General features: G+C 38.2%; 1 protein-coding gene and 1 long non-coding RNA gene across 2 annotated transcripts; one reads left to right on the top strand and one right to left on the bottom strand.

Moving 5' to 3' along the window:
- Window positions 1–10,703: 10,703 nt before the first annotated feature.
- On the top strand, window positions 10,704–11,660 carry LOC148689728 (uncharacterized). The gene is made up of 2 exons (XR_015958791.1): window positions 10,704–10,766; window positions 11,462–11,660. It is a non-coding gene; the product is annotated as an uncharacterized LOC148689728 (long non-coding RNA).
- Window positions 11,661–15,134: 3,474 nt separating this feature from the next.
- Window positions 15,135–16,499, bottom strand: LOC137708079 (F-box/kelch-repeat protein At3g06240-like). Its single transcript, XM_068447068.2, has one exon. The coding sequence runs from the start codon at window positions 16,459–16,461 to the stop codon at window positions 15,259–15,261; it is 1,203 nt and encodes a 400-aa protein (XP_068303169.2). The 5' UTR covers window positions 16,462–16,499; the 3' UTR covers window positions 15,135–15,258.
- Between the last annotated feature and the right edge of the window lie 904 nt (window positions 16,500–17,403).

Here is a 17,403-nt window from a genome sequence, read left to right as displayed (position 1 = left end):
CCACCATTTCAAAACGTCAAATTGTGAACCATGTGGTACTTTCTCTACAGTGTCAAGGAGATACCTATCCACCTCATGTGCAAGCGCAATATCCTCGGTGTCTTCTAGTTCCTTCTCCCAATCATCCATGATTTGACTAAATATCATTGGATTTTCTATTGGCACACTAAAAGATGATTGTTTTACCCTTGAAGAAGAAGTGTCAAGAACTAAATCTTCTTTACCCTTTTGTTGTGTTTGTGAATCGAAAGCTTGACCAACATATTCATCACACATCATCTTCAACAATGTCTTCACTTGATTACTTTTCTGTTCAATCTCTTCTTCAAGAAGTTGTAATTGCTTTCTACACAAGTGCATGTAGTGCCTCAATTTGAACCTTGGGTCTAAGACAAGGGCAACTACAAATATTTGATTAAGGGACTCAATTGAACCAAAATATTTTCGATATTTGGCTCTCATGTTGAATGCCATATCACGTAGCACCAACTCTGTAGTTCTTCCAGTTTGCATATATTTAGGCAAAAAAAGTTTTTCAATCTCGTTTTCCACAGCAATGACATCATGAACAGCTGTATTAGATGTGGGATACTTACTTGCACTAACTTTCAAAGTTATAAGATAGAAAACCTTCAAAAATTCCACAAACACTTCTGCACTATCCCAATCTTCCTCCTTAGGTGGTCCAACCCTCCCTTTACCCGCCACTTCTTCTCCTTCATCATTAAACACCTTCTCACTGAAATAGGTGGTGTATATATTGGCTTCATCATCTTCGATCATCCTTTCATATGCATTTTTAAACTTCAAGCAAGATTCTAGCATCATGTATGTGCTATTCCACCTAGTAGGCACATCCATAACAACTAGACCCCTATTATCCAACTGCTCATTGTCCACACATTTCTTGAAATAACTTAACCTTTGGGGACTTGATCTCACAAATCGCACGACATTTCTAAGAGCATCCACACTTGTATCTAATCTTTTCAACCCATGTTTCACTACCAAGTTGATAATATGAGCTAAGCACCTCACATGCATAAACTTGCCATTCATAATCACTTTACCATTAGGCCATTTCTGCATTTTACGAACAACATACTCAATTGCCACCTTATTAGCCGATGCATTGTCAACTGAGATACACATTACCTTTTCAATCCCCCACTCAACCAAACATTGCTCAATCATCTTCCCTATTTCTTTGCCTTCATGACTTGAAATCAAACAAAAGTTTAGAATCCTTTTGTGCATATTCCAATCATCATCCACAAAATGAGCAGTTAGCACCATGTAGTTCAAATTTTGCACACTTGTCCATGTATCAGTAGTCAAGCTCACTCTATGATTGTGTATCTCCTTTTTTAACTGATCTTTCATGCTATCATATATACTGAATATCTCCCTCACGATAGTTCTCCAAGCTGGAACATGCAATCTAGGCTGGACTTTGCACATCATCTGCCTAAACCCTTCACTCTCCATAATACTAAAAGGTACCTCCTCGATCACAATAAACTTAATAATACCTTCCATACTTTATTCTTGGCTCCACCCTTGAGTAACAAGCATGTTTTTGACATTCCCAGAAGGTCCAGAACTGCCTAGAACCTTTTGCAACGCATCAATTGGTTTATATGACTTGCAATGTTTATTGAAATGTTTAATGTAAGTACTAGTTCCACCCCCACTAGTATCACATGCAAAAAGGAAGTTACAATGGTTACACTTAGCCTTCAATACTTGTACCTCCACCTTCTCTTTCTTTCCATCCTTTTCTACTTCTTGTATTTCCGAGACGGTACACTTAGTGACATGATCCCAAACCTAAGATCTCTCAGAAGAAGATCTCTCTAGTGAAGCTATTATAGTTGGTTGTTTTGTCTTTGGAATAGGTGGTGCTTTTCTTTTTTTGGAGGATGAGGGGTGTAGGGGAGGCATTGATGGTTTTGACTGTGTGGGTTGTGCTTGTGTTGATTGTGGAGGACATGGTGATGTAGCCGTAAATGATGCTACATTAGTACTACTAGGGGTACTTTGACTTTGAGATTGAGACATTATGTAAAAATCTGTAAAAATTAAATAATGGAACTATATTCATTAATCAAATAAAATAGCATAATCTCCATGTAAGCATAATCTACACATTATACATAATTTAAACCCAAAAGCATAATGTCCATGTAAATAAAATAGCAAATAATTATATTTGGGATTGGAAACAATTACTCTCTGGGATTGGTTGCTTTCTGATTGATAGCAAATAATCTACACATTATACATACTTTAAACCTGACTTTGTTGCTTTCTGATTGGTTCAAAGCAAATAATTACTCTATGGGATGGGAAACACAAGCAGGCAGCACAATGAAACAGAGTGAACACACAACACACAGATTGTTGACTGACAAAAGACCAAAAAGGCTGAGAAGTGTCATCATGTTATTATACTAATCAGTTTGGACATAGAAGAACATTTGCATGAAGAATAGGTTAATAAGTTCTATAAACAAACAAACATTTGTTAAGCCTGTAATAGGTTACTACCTCAATATCTATGGGAGTACGTCAACTCATTCATAAGGCACATTCGAAACATAATAAAAAGGATCTAAAACAAATAAGCTTTAGAGCTTACCAAAAGCGATGAGGTATGCTCAGGTATTTGGAGAAATGTGTATTTGGATTAGGCTCTGCTCAACCAAAGGCGATTGGATGCTAGCCTACCTCAAAGCTTGAACACAAACCAAGACATAAGATACTCACCAAACTTTTTAAATGGCTCAATTGTTTGCTTAACTTGACAACTTTTTCCTGCATTTCATAAATAAGATCATTAGATGCAGTAAATAAAAATTATAAAAGCAAAATTCTCACCTCAGGTGCGCAACAGAGGTTAAATTTCTAATATAAAAAATATAACTTTTGCATTTAGCAAACCTAGTTAGTCCTCAACACGAAACAAACAGATTTTAAGCAGTTAAATGCACATCCAGCTAGGCAGCTACAAAGAAACCAATTCGAGGCTTAAACCTAGCTTATGACTACATTGAAATGACAAAGAAAATCCATATTAACAAATTGATAGAAACTTGTTTCCCACTACGAATGACAAAGAAACCAATTTGAGGCTTAATGACCTGATAACATAACGATCTCAACCTCGCTAACTGTAGTATAAGTCCTTCATCTACTTATTTTCTACCATTTGAACATCAATTCCGCATTATAATATGATCGGGAGGGGCTAATTCAAACCCCTCGTGTAAAATAAGAACATCCCTCGACATGAAATAAAAATCTCAGCTTAGATCAACGAATTACAACCACAATTAGACTAAAAATTAGACTAAAATTTAACCACTTCAACTACAATCTGGTTTGGATTGTTAAAAATTTTGATAACTCATAAAGAGCTGGAGGGTAATGCATTGGAAGTTCTGTTTCCAGATCTTATCACTATTCACTCTCCAGCAAGAACATCAAGAAGCTTCAAGATTTTTAAGATGCATTTGTGTTTCCTTCCGGTTAAGACTTAAGTTAGGAATCTCAATGACTTAACAGTCGGAAGAGTTTGCCCTGATGTCAGGGGCTGGAGTATATATTCAAGGGACAGTTACGATCAAAGGGGGATAACATAGAGGAGAGTTCGTATCCATTTTCTTTTGATCCAATTTGGAAGGCAAAGATTCCTCTTAAGATTCAAGTGCTTGCATTGCTGATGGCTAAAGGGAAAATTAATAATTATAATCAGATTCAAAGAAGGCTTCATAAAGATCTGGTAAAAATTGTTTAAGGAGGCTCATTCAAGTTAGGCAGTCCAAAACAGATGTTACGAGGGTCTTATGCAGCTTAAAATCTTGACAAAGACAATGTTGTAAAAACTGTTACGTGTAGAAGGGCATGACAATTTTTTAGATCATATGGATGGAGTTAAACAAAATGAGTTTTTAGGATTATTCAAGGTAGATGAAGTTTTGGATCGATTTAGCTTTTGGTCCCCACCCCCACCCCCGGCGAATTCCTTTCTTGGTTATGCATAGAGTAATTGATTATGATATCCATTGTCACATTACACCTTCAACTTTTAAAACCTAGATATAAATTTGATTGGATAAGATTACCTTTGTTGTCTTTAGCAGAGATAGTCCTTCAATCCCAGAAGTCACCCTCAGTGCACCAGATTTCTTTAAAATTACCTTTGTCGTATGCTTCTTGGATCCTAATTTGAAACCTTTAACAAATATGGCAATGAAAAAAAATTAAAAATTAAAAAATTGAACAGAATCGATGTCTCCGGATTGCAAATCAATATGCTTGGAAATACTTCAGAATATATGTGAAATACAAGGACTTCTACTCAACATTTGGATGCAAAAAACAGTGACCTAACAAGATTAAGCTTGAGGCAACAAGAATGGACATACCATCCATGATGTCATCTATTGACCCTATCTCTACAAGCAACTAGACAACAAATTAATCCTGAAAATTATCACTGTTTAGGTTCCAAGTTAAGGTAATTCTCAGCTAATAAACATTCTTAGTATATAGTAAAAACGACAAGGAACAACATGGAGCAAATAGGTAAAAATTGCTAAATGTAAATGATAATTCATATGTGAAATATGGTTAATTAATTTTCAAGTGTTCTGCTTATAAAGTGATGGAGGAGCATCTAGAAAGATCTTCAAGATTGCTTGTGTCCACTGGGGAATTAGACTAAGGTTTTAGTTAATCTGGGAAATTTAGTTCTTTAATATTTTCTATGCTTCCCTATGTGTTTAATGTATTCTAGATAGGAATGTGATTAATTAGGTATCCAGTATTCTAGTGTATAAATTGGCTATTAAGAGAACCATGTATCCAGTGTTTTTTTATCAAATGTATTCCAGTTTCAGATTTAAGAGTTTCGCTTGGGATTCTCCCAAGAACTCAATTATCGTCTTTTCTACTTCGATTCTATTGCTTTAATCCCTACACCAGAAATTCACATTAATAATAAAACCTAATTCAAAATTACCTAAATTTTAGAGGGATGATGGATGGTACTGGTAGTAGCAGTGTCCTAGTGGTGATGGGGTGATGATGATGGTCGCTCGCGACAGTGGAGGTGGTGCCATTGTGTTAGTCGCGACAACGCTGTGAGATTCTGAGAGTTGGAGCTCGACGGTGGTGATGAGGTGAGTGATGGTGGTCGCGACGGCGGAGTTGGTGATGCTATTGTGTTGGTCCCGATGGCGGTGAGCACTGTGAGAGTAAGTGTGTGAGTCTATGAGAGACAGTGAGAGAGTATGAGAGTTGGAGTCGAGGGAAGGGATAGGGAGAAGGAGCCGAGGGGGGAGAGTGACGAGAGTCTGAGAAGAGAAATCTGAGACTGAGTTGGAATTGGCTAGGGTTGAAACTGACGGTTGAGATTGGATGGAGAGATGATATCTTAAATCTTGTCCGTCCATTGAAACACAAACCGGCCGGTTTGGGTACCCGCGGTTCCTATACTTTTGGAACCAGCCCAAATCGAATACTTCAATTACCCGGCCCGACTCACCCCGATCTGTTTTTACAAAATTAAGAACTGGTCCGTACTTGCCCCGAACCGCCATTACCCACCCTGACCCGCAGTTTCTGTACCCGTTTGCCCACCCTTACTTTAAAGGATGAAAGTCTAGATTTGGCTTAAGCCATCAGTCTAATTCCCATTCATCTTTTATGATAGTAAAACCACTAAGTGAACCAGATTTGAGGACCAATGGAGCTTCTGATCACCAAAAGACTGGAAATAACTTGAATATATACTGGAGAATACATTATAATACCAGATCTACTAATGGAAAGACGAAGCAAAGTGATTCGGACAAGATTTCACCTTATCGGGCAAGGTTGAACGTCTTGTAGTCTCATCTCTTTATGATTACAAATGGTTGTGTGTTTGGAATGGATGGATGGTAAACAAGTTTACACGAGAGAGCATCAATACTACACCACTAGGGGTGATAGTAAAGCTTTAAACTAGACAAAAGATGGTTTTTGTAGGGAGTTATCCTGAAAAGGATTGAGATCTGGGTTGATTACAACTTTTAAATGTAAATCTGGCATGAGAGCAGAGTTTGTATGTTTGTTTGTTTGATTGGTTGAGTGTCTTTGTCTCTGGGCCCTGTTTTCCCTTTTATAGGCAATGACCTTGGCTGTTGCAAACTTTACTCAAAAACACTTCAATGAGTCATCACCTTTTTTACATGTTCTGCCATTTAGAAAGTGCTTTTAGGCTGAGAGTAGGTTGATTTCCATCAGTTGTCACTTCCGTTGTAAGCACCTAACCTTTGCATTAATGAGGGGCCATCATATTGTCTTTAAGATAGATGGATGGGCTTGGTGTTGGGCCTCGGGCAAGTCTCCTTTCTTTAGTTCTTTTGGGCTTTCTTTCCTCTAAGTCCAAACTCTAAATATTAACCCAAACACTTCTTGCTTGAGTATTCAGATCATCTTCTCTCCAACAACAAAATGGTAATGTGCAAGATGTCAAATTATCAGCATGTACCATACTTGTAAGGTTCGCATCAAACCTCCTCTCACAATGAAGTGGGACACACGTCTAATTGTACTTTTGTCATCAAGGGTAATGCTAGGGAGACTAAATTTACAAATCAAATGATATGTCACTAATAGGAATAATCACGTTTATCAATGTTTAAGTAATAAACCAATCATCAACTTTCATGTCCTTTAGTTTTCAAAACTTTGTCTACAAATTTAGTCTCCCTACCATTACTCTTGTCATCAATGTGAGAAGAAGTGTTACATGATGCGACTCTTAGAATAATTATAGTTGGTCCAACAAGTAATTTTCTAATTCCAAATTGTTATACCTTACGTCATTCTTTCCTCCATATATAAACCAATAATGTCAATTTATTTACATATATAATAGAGCTAGAATTAGAGGCCAATATGAAAAGTGTTGTTCATAGTAAACAGAGGAGGAGGGTGGTACAAATTGGATTAGTTAAGAGTATCACTGTGTCCCAAAACAAAACAAAAGAGGAATCTTTTTGTTTTGTTTTCCACCTTTTTGTGTTATATTGGAAGAGTGGAAGAACCCTTAAAAATACCCAGATTCTACCAAATTTGCACATCCTCCCTCACTGCTAGTTTGGGTTAACGAAAGTCTTTCTTCCTCTATAGTTACTACAAAAACATCATTTCCAAATGTCCGTGTAAGGACCTAGTAGCTCAAATGGTTAAAAGTAAAACTATTCACTTGACATTCAATGTTTGAGTTTAACCAGGAAACTTCTCGAGCTCCGTTCGTGCTCGAATCTCAGCCATTTTGAATGAAATAAAAGTCAAAATGAAACTCATGAAGCAAGGGTTCGAAATATACCAATGGGGGATGGAGCCGTAGTCAGAGTTGCCGGGAAATGGTTTGCAAAACCTTGTAATCTTGCAAGAAAACTAGGGAAGTTTCCCCTTTCGTTATTTCTGTATTATTTCATTATCAAAGTCTCTAGATAAGTCCAAAAAAACAACGTAAATGATGGTATTAACAAGATGTGAGGGTTTTTGATCATTACCCAATCGAAAATGTCAAGTTCACCAGAGAAGATGATGAACAGTGGGCATGGCAGCCACTGTGCAGCGTGGGAGAAAGAGTTTAGGTTATGGGTTATTGGTGGCGTCGTGGTTTGAGAACTCGCCAGTCTGGTGGTGCCTCAGTGATTGGCATATTTTAACACAAATTAATGCCCAAAATGCCAACATAGGCATGGAAGAAGCCCCCAGAAGCCACCTCGTCAAGGTCAACGGAGCCAAGGTCCATCTAAGGGAGGAATTCAAGCCCAAAAGCGCCCCAACCTCGCTTCCAAGGCCTCAAACTTCAAGAATAAGGGCAAAGCACCTAACACCATAGATACGGACATGTGCTACAGCTATGGTTCAAAGAACCATTGGTCTCGTGTTTGCCGTGCTCCCTAGAAGATTGTAGCTGAATATCATTCTCGTTGTAAGAAGTTTAAATCAAACTTTTTGCAAGTGGATGAATTAGAGAGTACCAAGATGGAGGTTTCTGATTTTCAAGAGGCTATTACCCCTATGGAAGATTAGAATCTTAGACATGAATTATTTTTAGTTGATTTTAGAACCTTGGGGGCCAAATTCCACCTAGTGGCTGAACCCCTCCTTTTTTCTTGGTTTAAATTTGAACAAGTTTTCTTTATGTTTGGATTATTTGTTGGTTATTTGTTTTTTGGATATTAATTTTTTTAATTACCATCATAGAATACTTCAATTATTTTGAATGGATATTCGTTTTTCAAACTTTTATGCATGTGACCGATTCAAATAAATTTTTATTTTTAGGTATGACTAGGGAAAGTTAGTTGTCTGGCAGATAGTGCAACCTTGTACACTATTTTTCTTGAATGCATCTATTTCACTAACTTCGTACCTAAAAATGCACCTCTGACAACCCTCTCAGGTCTATCCAACCTGATCGAAGGATACGATAAGGTACGTATAATGTTGTCCAATGGTACAATCTTGACCATTGATGAGGCACTTTATTCTTTACATTCCAGAAGAACGTTGTTGAGCTTCAAGGACATTCGAGACAATAATTACCGCGCTGAAACCTATGTAGAAAATGGAGTTGAATTTTTGTGCATCACTTCCTATGAATATGGCCAAAAGCGTATTCTAGAGATGATGGAGCGTATCCTAAGTGGTCTGTATACTACAACCATACGCCCTATAAAGAGCCACATTGTGGCCGTCCTTACCTTAAGGACTGCACACAAATTCACATTTTGGCATGATCATTTGGGACACCTTGGATGAACAGCGATGTGCCATATCCTCAAATCTTCACACGGGCATCCACTAACTCGAAGTTTAGCTTCGATTCAATGAATCGTATGTCAAACCTTCTCCATGGGAAAACTTATTATTAAGCCTTCTTACGACAAGATTCGTTTGAATCCTCCTACTTTTCTATAAAGGATTCAGGGGGACATTTGTGGACTGATTCACCCTTCTTGCGGACCATTTAAATATTTTATGGTATTGGTTAACGCTTTCACACGTTGGTCACATGTGTGCTTGTTGTCCACAAGGAACATTGCATTCTCTAAACTATTGGCTCAGGTTATCAAGCTCAGGGTTTACCACCCTGAATATCTAATTAAACTTATTCGATTGGATAATGCTGGATAATTCACATCTAAAACTTTTGATGATTATTGCATGTCGGTTGGGGTAGAAGTTGAACATTCAGTACACCATGTTCACACCCAAAATGGCCTGGCAAAGACATTCATTAAGTACTTACAAATGATTGCTTGATTGTTGGTAATACGTACCAAGCTCTCGATCGCTACTTGGGGTTTGCAATATTGCACGCAGCCATGTTGGTCCACTTGAGGCATATGATGACCCAACCATATAACGCCTTTTAGTTGGTTACCGGATATCTGGTCTGTAACAACCCGTCCCGAGATTTACGGAAGAAAATGGGTATTTTTGTATTTTCACTAAGTTTGGGGGATACTTTCCTTTTTAAAATTGTTTTTGAGCCTTAATTGGTGAGCCCAAGGGGCCCACCCCCTGTTTTTGTTCCCCGGTTCCTTCCCTTTCCCTTTTCTCTTATTTCTTCTTACTCTCTCTCTCTCTCTTTCTTTCTCTTTGTCTTCCTCTCCCTCCCTCCGAGTAGAACACACACACACACACACACCCATGCCCACACCTATAGCTCTTTTCTAACCCCGTGGTTGTGTTTTGGACGTCAAATCACGAAGAAACCACCCCGGACACATTTCCCAATTTTCCGACGAACACTGCCCCTTTCGAGGCAATTTCCGGCCAAACCACGGCGAGTTGGCCGGCATGCAATGTATCAATCTCTTCGTCTCGCTGAGTACTACAACTTTCCTTTTTGTTTCACTCAATTTCATTGAGTATTGAAGAAGTTATACTCATTTGAATCTTACCCAGTTTCCGGCGACCTTAGTGACTTTCGAGGTGTTTTCCAGCCAAACCATGCCGATTGTCGTGTGAGGTACCATTCTCTTCGTCTCTTCGAGAGCTACGATTTTCATTTTTGAATCACTTGATTTCGTCGAGTATTAACAAAGTTATGGACGTTCAAAGTTTGTCTAAATTCCGGCCGAATTCCGGCCTTCTTCTCCGGCAGGAAACCCAGCCCAAGAAACCACCCAGGCCTTCAGGCCGTTTCCTTCCCCCACGGGCCTTAGGCCTGTTTTGGTATTTGGCCCAAAACCCTAACCCTTTCTGTTTTTATTTTTATTTTTGTTTACTTTAAAACCCCAAAGGCCTTAGGGCCGTGTGAACCAAGCCCAAAACCCTTTTTAATTGGGCCTTTGGGCCGTGAGGTTAAAGCCCAAACCCAACCCACCTAAAACCTAAACCCATTTCCTTTCTAACCCCAAACCCAGCCCACCTAAAACCTAAACCCAATTATCCTAACCCAAACCCTTTAGGCCCAAACCCGGATCCAACCCCAGTTCAAACCCTTTAACCCAACCTGGATCTAAGCCCAGACCCGTTGACCCAGACCCGAACCCGGTCTGACCGTTGACCCAGTCAATGGTCAGCGTTAACTTCAACGTCCTGAACCCGTTTCTGATGTCCGTTTTCCCAAATTCATTCGTTTGAGTAGAGTTTGACTAAATGTACCATTTATGTGCTTAGGGGCATCTATTTGTGGCGTTTCCGTCTTCGCTAGTGGCGTGGCCTTTCAACGGCGAAGTACTGTGAGTGGACCCCTTCTAAAAATGCATGTTTTGATAGTATAAATGCATACATGAAAAGCATGATTTGATGATTATGTTTTATGAAACGTTTTACGAGATAACATGCTTACTGAGGCTAGTCTGAATTATTACTATTTTTCCTATAACTCATGTTCTTATATACTATCTGATGGATGACGATATGATATTTAGAACATGTTTAGAACACCTCTTTATAGTATAGATGATGCATGACTTTATACTATGAAGTTGATCTTCAATAAATGTATGTTCACTGGTTTTGTACTTACCTAGTGGTCCTTTCCGCTACGGAAAGTAGGGATAGATCCGGTCCGTCCCGGGCGACGGTTTGGTGTTGGCATAGGGCCTAGAGTGTGTTTTCCTCTGACTGTCTGCTCAGAGACGGGGAGCCGGCAAGGGGCCTGAAGTGTATTTTCCTCTGACTGTCTGCTCAGAGACGGGGAGCCGGCATGCGGCCTGAAGTGTTATATCGGACATTCACTAGTGTTTATTATTTATGCGAATTATGATTTGAGACATTGCACGACATGCTAGGTTTCGGAAAACCTATGTTTATCATTATATATGTGTTTTCATAAAACCTGGGGGTTAGTATGTTGATAATTGTTTTATTATATATATATATATATATATATCAACTTGGTCCACTCATGTTTGTTTTGCGCCCCCTTCAGGACTTAGAATCGAGGCATACAATCCCGACGTCCAGGCACTTCCGCATCGGCATCTTCGAGTCCTCTCGGTGTAGGACCCACTCCTTTGTTTCATTCAATTTTATATTATTTTCTTCTAGTGTTCTAGATTAGAGGTGTGCTCTGAACACGGTCCTTATTTGCATATTCATTATTCTTTTATATTTATAAACCTTATTTACTCCTTGTTTTCAGCATTTGCACTCCATAAATGGCTTTCGTCACCCTCGGGTGTCAGCCAGCACGTGCCTATCCTGGTATTCGGGAAATATCGGGGTCGGGGCGTGTCATGGTCCACCTAATGTCTGTGCGTTTTTGGTTGTGCAGTCTATGTGCCAATTTTGCCGCCTTTATGTACAAAAATGGGGCATCAGCAAAGGATGGGAATCTATGTCAGATGTGAATCTCCTTCCATAATTCATTACTTAGAACCTTTGATAGGTGATCTTTTTACCATTCGTTTTGTGGATTGTCATTTCTACGAGACAGTCTTCCCATCATTAAGGGAGATAAAAACGTCACCGTTCTTGAAGAACGACACGAATTATCATGGACGACTCCCACTTTGTCTCATTTAGATCCTCGCATCGCTTAGTTTGAAACTAAAGTGCAGATCTTTAGAGCATAGCTCAAAGCATGCCAGATGCTTTCACCGATCTAGCGTGAGTGACAAGATCACATATTCTAGCTGCAAATGTGTTGGAATGATTGATGTACCACATGTACAACGGACTTCCCTCCTAGAAGCCTGGGATACCACTGTAGCCAATCATCTACCGTTAGCGATGATTGATGTACCACAAGATATAGTAATACAACGACGCGCATACACTGGATTGATGTGAAAGACATCTTCCGTTATCTTAAGGGTACTACAGATCTAGGCATGTTATATCCTTACCGATCCTCGAGTGATGTCGCAACATGTTATCTCGAGTAGATTCTTGCCTTGTTGGTTATGTCGACGCATGTTACTTATCTGACCCCGCACAAGGCGCGATCTCAAACGGGTTATGTCTTTACCATTGGAGGCATCGCAATATCTTGGAGGTCAACTAAATAGAAATTAGTTGCCACTTTGTTTAACCATGCTGAAATTCTCGCGTTACATGAAGCAACTCACGAATACTTATGGTTGAGAGTAGTTATGGGTCATATTCAAATCTCCTGCGATCTTTACCTCGTCGATGACGTCCCAACTATGATCTATAAAGACAATGCAGCATCGAACAACTCAAGGAAGGTTACATCAAAGGAGACAACACCAAGCACATTACGGTGAAGTTTTTCTTATCACATCAATAGCAGAGCATCAGAAGATTGAAGTCACAAAAATTTGTTCACAAGACAATCTGGCCGACCTCTTCACCAAATCACTACCAAAGGCGATGTTTCATAAGCTTGTTCAAGGAATAGGTCTGTGTAAACTTTCTGAGTTGTAATATTGTTAGTTCTCTTTGGAATTATGTCAAACTCAAGGGGAGTATCCTGAAGTATACTTGCTTTATCTTAATGTATTCTTTTTCCCTATGATTAGGAGCATTTTTTGCACTGGGCTTTTGCTACCTAACGAGGTTTTGACGAGGCACCCATCTTGGGTTGATCATGTCCCTAATGACGTTTCGTAGACGTTTCATTTGACTTTTCATTCTCTCACCCATTTTTCTTTAGACTATGGGTTTTTGTCCCTACTTGGGTGTTACTATAGCCATTGGGTTCTTTGTGAGACATAGTTCTAGATGCAAGTTCCTACGTTACTTTGAGACTAGCTTGCTCCCAGAATTAGTGTTGACGAGTCAACTTCCTCAACTATACATGATGCCGAATCTACTTGAGTATTTACACACTCTAGGGGAGTTTTATAACATTGTATTTAAGTGTGATTGTGTAAATTCTAGATTATATTTGATACTAGTTATTCGTCCTTATCAGGATTTGAATTCATAAGAGAAGAAGGATTCTTCCTTCCCTTATTACTATAAATAAAGGCACTTTGCAGGGGAATAACACATCCTCTACACAACCCTACAAACACATTTCTCTCCACTTTATCTGTCTCTGCCGTGCGCCCTCATCTCTCCCCTGTCAGATAAAATAAGCCACAACACTAACAATAAAAAATAAAAATAAAAAATAGAATTTTGTGACTAATCTTAGTTGGGATATTTTAATTATTCAAATTGAACTAAAGAAAGCAATAATCTTCTTTGTTTCTCTCACATCCAAACTAGAGCCAAGTAGGGAAGAGAGGGAATACGAAATCATGATAGTAACAGGAACCTTCGAGGTTGTCGTCCTTCGGAAAACATGGCGTTGTAGTCAATTCGCTAGCATTGATACAGAGGTGCTCGCTGACCCTCCATCCTCTCACCTTGGTCTCTGTGTCTGTCTGAGAAAAATACGAGCCTGCAGCAATGGAGACGTACTGGAGAATTGAGATTTGGGATAAGTTTGGTGACGGTTAGGAGGGTGGCGGTGGCGGTAAGGATAATGGTGCGGTGACAGAGGATGGGCATGGAGGAAATTGGCATGGAGATTGTGGGGTGTTTGGTTATAGTGATTAATTTGGTTAGGGTGGTTGGTTTGTAGGGGGTGGGTCCCACATTTTTAAAATAAAATTATTTAAATAAAATCATTTAAATATTCAATTAATTTCTTAATCCAATTGGTCTAGTGAGTGGGTCCCTCCTTGAGCCACGTCAAAATTTAAGAAGGAAATTGACAATAAAACTAACTGAGGCCTGACATCGCAACAAATTCATAAGATAAAGTATGACATTATAATTTTTAAAATATGAGGTATGAAATTGTGGTTCAACCAATAGTTGAGGTAATTTTGTGTAATTTACCCAAAAAAAAAAAAACAAATCATAACAGCTAGTAATTAAGATTCTCTCTCTTTTTTTAATTTATTTTTATTTTATAACAAACGATATTATCTACCAAGGGGTGGGCTAAGCCTCTCTTGAGCTGTCAATAATATGGTTTAAATTCGACTTTGGTGAGAATCGAATATAAGACTTCTCACTTACAAGCGAAGAGAAATACCACTAGACTGTAGTACTAAGTGGAGTAATTACGTTTCTCTTAAATCCAATGAATAGCATTCCCATGTCACTATGATGTCTAAACTAAAATTTCTTGGTGCAGTTAGTTAGCCTCTTGCTCTATTGGAATTACTCTAGACCTGCATAACTCCAATGTTGAATGACTATAAATTAAAACAATAGAATTCAGTCCATTTAATCTATTCGAATATAGAAAACCCAAAGGAACTATATGATTAAAATATATGAAAACATGACCACATGACTTTGCACTCTTCTCCTCCGCAACCTAGACTTAGGTGGTCCTCAAAGGTCCTCACAACCATTTATCTAAGGTTTCGGATGGTTTTAGGACACCTAGGTCTCTTAATAGATCTGTCCTGCTTGGTGTCATGCATGAATACATTACTACTTTTAACTAAGCTATTGATTCTTGAAACCAAAAGTATGAGTTGTGCCAATTTAATAAAAATAATGTATTATGTAACCGATTTGAGTTTAGAGGGCCTAGCAAAGACATTCAATTGATCAATAAAATAAAATAAAACCATACGGGGAAGGGGACAATAAAATTCATATATGTAAGTTAAATGTAACACAAGATGAGATTTAGAACAGCGCTAGGCTATGAGTACTACTTTTGTGGATATGATCTCAACAAAACAATGTTCCATCGACATATCTAATATCATGCATACAAATATATAGAAGAAAATGGAACTTAATTTGCCCTCAACTCACTGAAACAATACTTGCCACATAAATAAGAGCTTCGAAATCTCTAACTTCATTGAGAATAGGAGGAATATGAAGATAGTTGAGATTTCTGGTACTGGAATTATAAGTGGTGGCTCTTCCACCGGCGGCAACCATAAGAAGCTCATCAGTTTTCCAAAATGTAAATGGATTCTCAATGTCTTTTAAGGGTCCAAAGGTTAAGAGTTTTGTCCATGATCTCTCAACTCCATCATAATCATCCATTACCCATATTTCACATAATGTAGAATCCTCATCACTTGGGTCGCAACAAGAGCAAAAAGAAGCAATCGATTTATTACACAGAAAAATATTAGAAAACTCAAAATCCGATTCTCTCCTAGAAGGCAATTGTATTCTATGAAATATCTCGTCACCTAAATCAAATGAAAGTATGTATTTCTCGCCATCAATTGCAAACCAATAAAAAAATCCATTCAAGTACACTGAAGAAGAATAATGATAGGTTTCACTTGATATATCAATCTTGATCACTCTCCAAGAGTTAGCAGCCATGGTATATAGCTCAGCCGTGTGGGGAAGAGCAATACGATGATAATAGTATTGCTGATCATCTGAATACTCACAATTTTCTATAATTTGCACAACCTTGTATTCTTTAGCTTTGCAATCATAACCGAATCCCAATCCTCCAAAGATCGACTCCAATTGGAATTTTCCCTTAGGACGGCAAGGTAAAAGAAGGCAGGAAGGGGGAAGTTGCCTGAATTTCCCCGTTGCAGGATTGCATAAAAGAACATTTATCAAATAAAGACTTGTCCCTGCTATTACACAGACAATCCCATTGCAATATCCCTCAATCTGTACAAAATCATGACCTTCCAATGGAAACGGTATATTTAGGTCTTCAACATCATAATGAAGGTTGTGCTCATCACTATCAATGGAAAGATTAATCCTGGACCAGAAAACTTCTGGCTTCCAACTGTTATCCGGGAAAACATGAGCCTGAGAACGGCTGAGAAGGATGCAAGTGGATGATGATAGTTTGTTGTCCATGGAATTGTTGACGTGTTTGGCCACAAAACTTGGACTATTGATGAGAGTGCACCAAGACTTGCGTATGCATTTGAATCGCATCAGAGACTTGGGCGGCAACCTAGATAGTGTTTCGACCACCCTATCTTCGGGAGTTTCACTTTCACGCACCTGGGACATTTTAGCAATTTTGTTCCACAAGAATTCTTCACGTATATATACACAGGAAAGAAAACCACCAGTTTGAGAGCTAGACTAAATCAAACTACAAGTCCCTAAGGCCTGGCAGATTTCAATTTCAACAGTACTAAATAAACTTGGGAGTTCCAGGACCACAACATGTATAGCTGTCAAAAATAGGGGCGATTGAGTCAGTTTCGAGTTTTATGGAGGATCATATGTTCAAATTTTACTATTTTTTAATCTTTTTATTTGATACAAAACTAACCATTCAAATTTTACTTTTTAATTCTACATTAAATTGATAATAGACACATTTTCAATGTTTTCTTTCTCAGTAATCATTTTGAAATTAAATAACCAAAAGCATTCTTAAATAATAAAATAAAATAAAAAAATCTATTTGCCCTTTTTGTTTTACAGAATAATTTTTTTAAAATTATTTTGTAGAACATTACAAAACGGACCCTTACTTTTTGCAGAAGAACACTCATAGGCATTTCGTATTTAAAGGAATCTGTTAAATAATTCACAATCTTACTTCTGTACATGACAATCTAAAAAACGAAGTAGAATAATGTAAAGACACCGTAAAGAAAATGCAAAGTTAATATAAGATCTCGAAACAAGAATATGATTGTGTTATTGTGATGCATCATTTTGGTTTTAGAATTTTTTTTAATTTGATTTGTAGTAATGGGTTAAATTGTTAAATGTTAAAGGAAGGGGATAGGTGAGAGTTGAACTTGCACCAAGGCACATATGAACTATTGCTTTATGTCAATGTGGTAAAACGTCATCTGCTTTGTCTTAGAATTCATAAACAAACACATTTTTTGTGACAGCCCATCCCGAAATATATGTATCGATGGCATGAAATTACTAGAGTACCCTTGAACGTTTGTGGCGTTGTGTGGTTTAAGTTTTGGTTGTGGACCAATA

The sequence above is a fragment of the Pyrus communis genome, chromosome 17 (assembly GCF_041283825.1).
Source record: "Pyrus communis isolate YQ-2024b chromosome 17, ASM4128382v1, whole genome shotgun sequence".
Classification (NCBI taxonomy): Eukaryota; Viridiplantae; Streptophyta; class Magnoliopsida; order Rosales; family Rosaceae; genus Pyrus; species Pyrus communis.
Note: the sequence above shows the minus strand (reverse complement) of the source record. Positions and strands in the feature narration are given on the sequence as shown.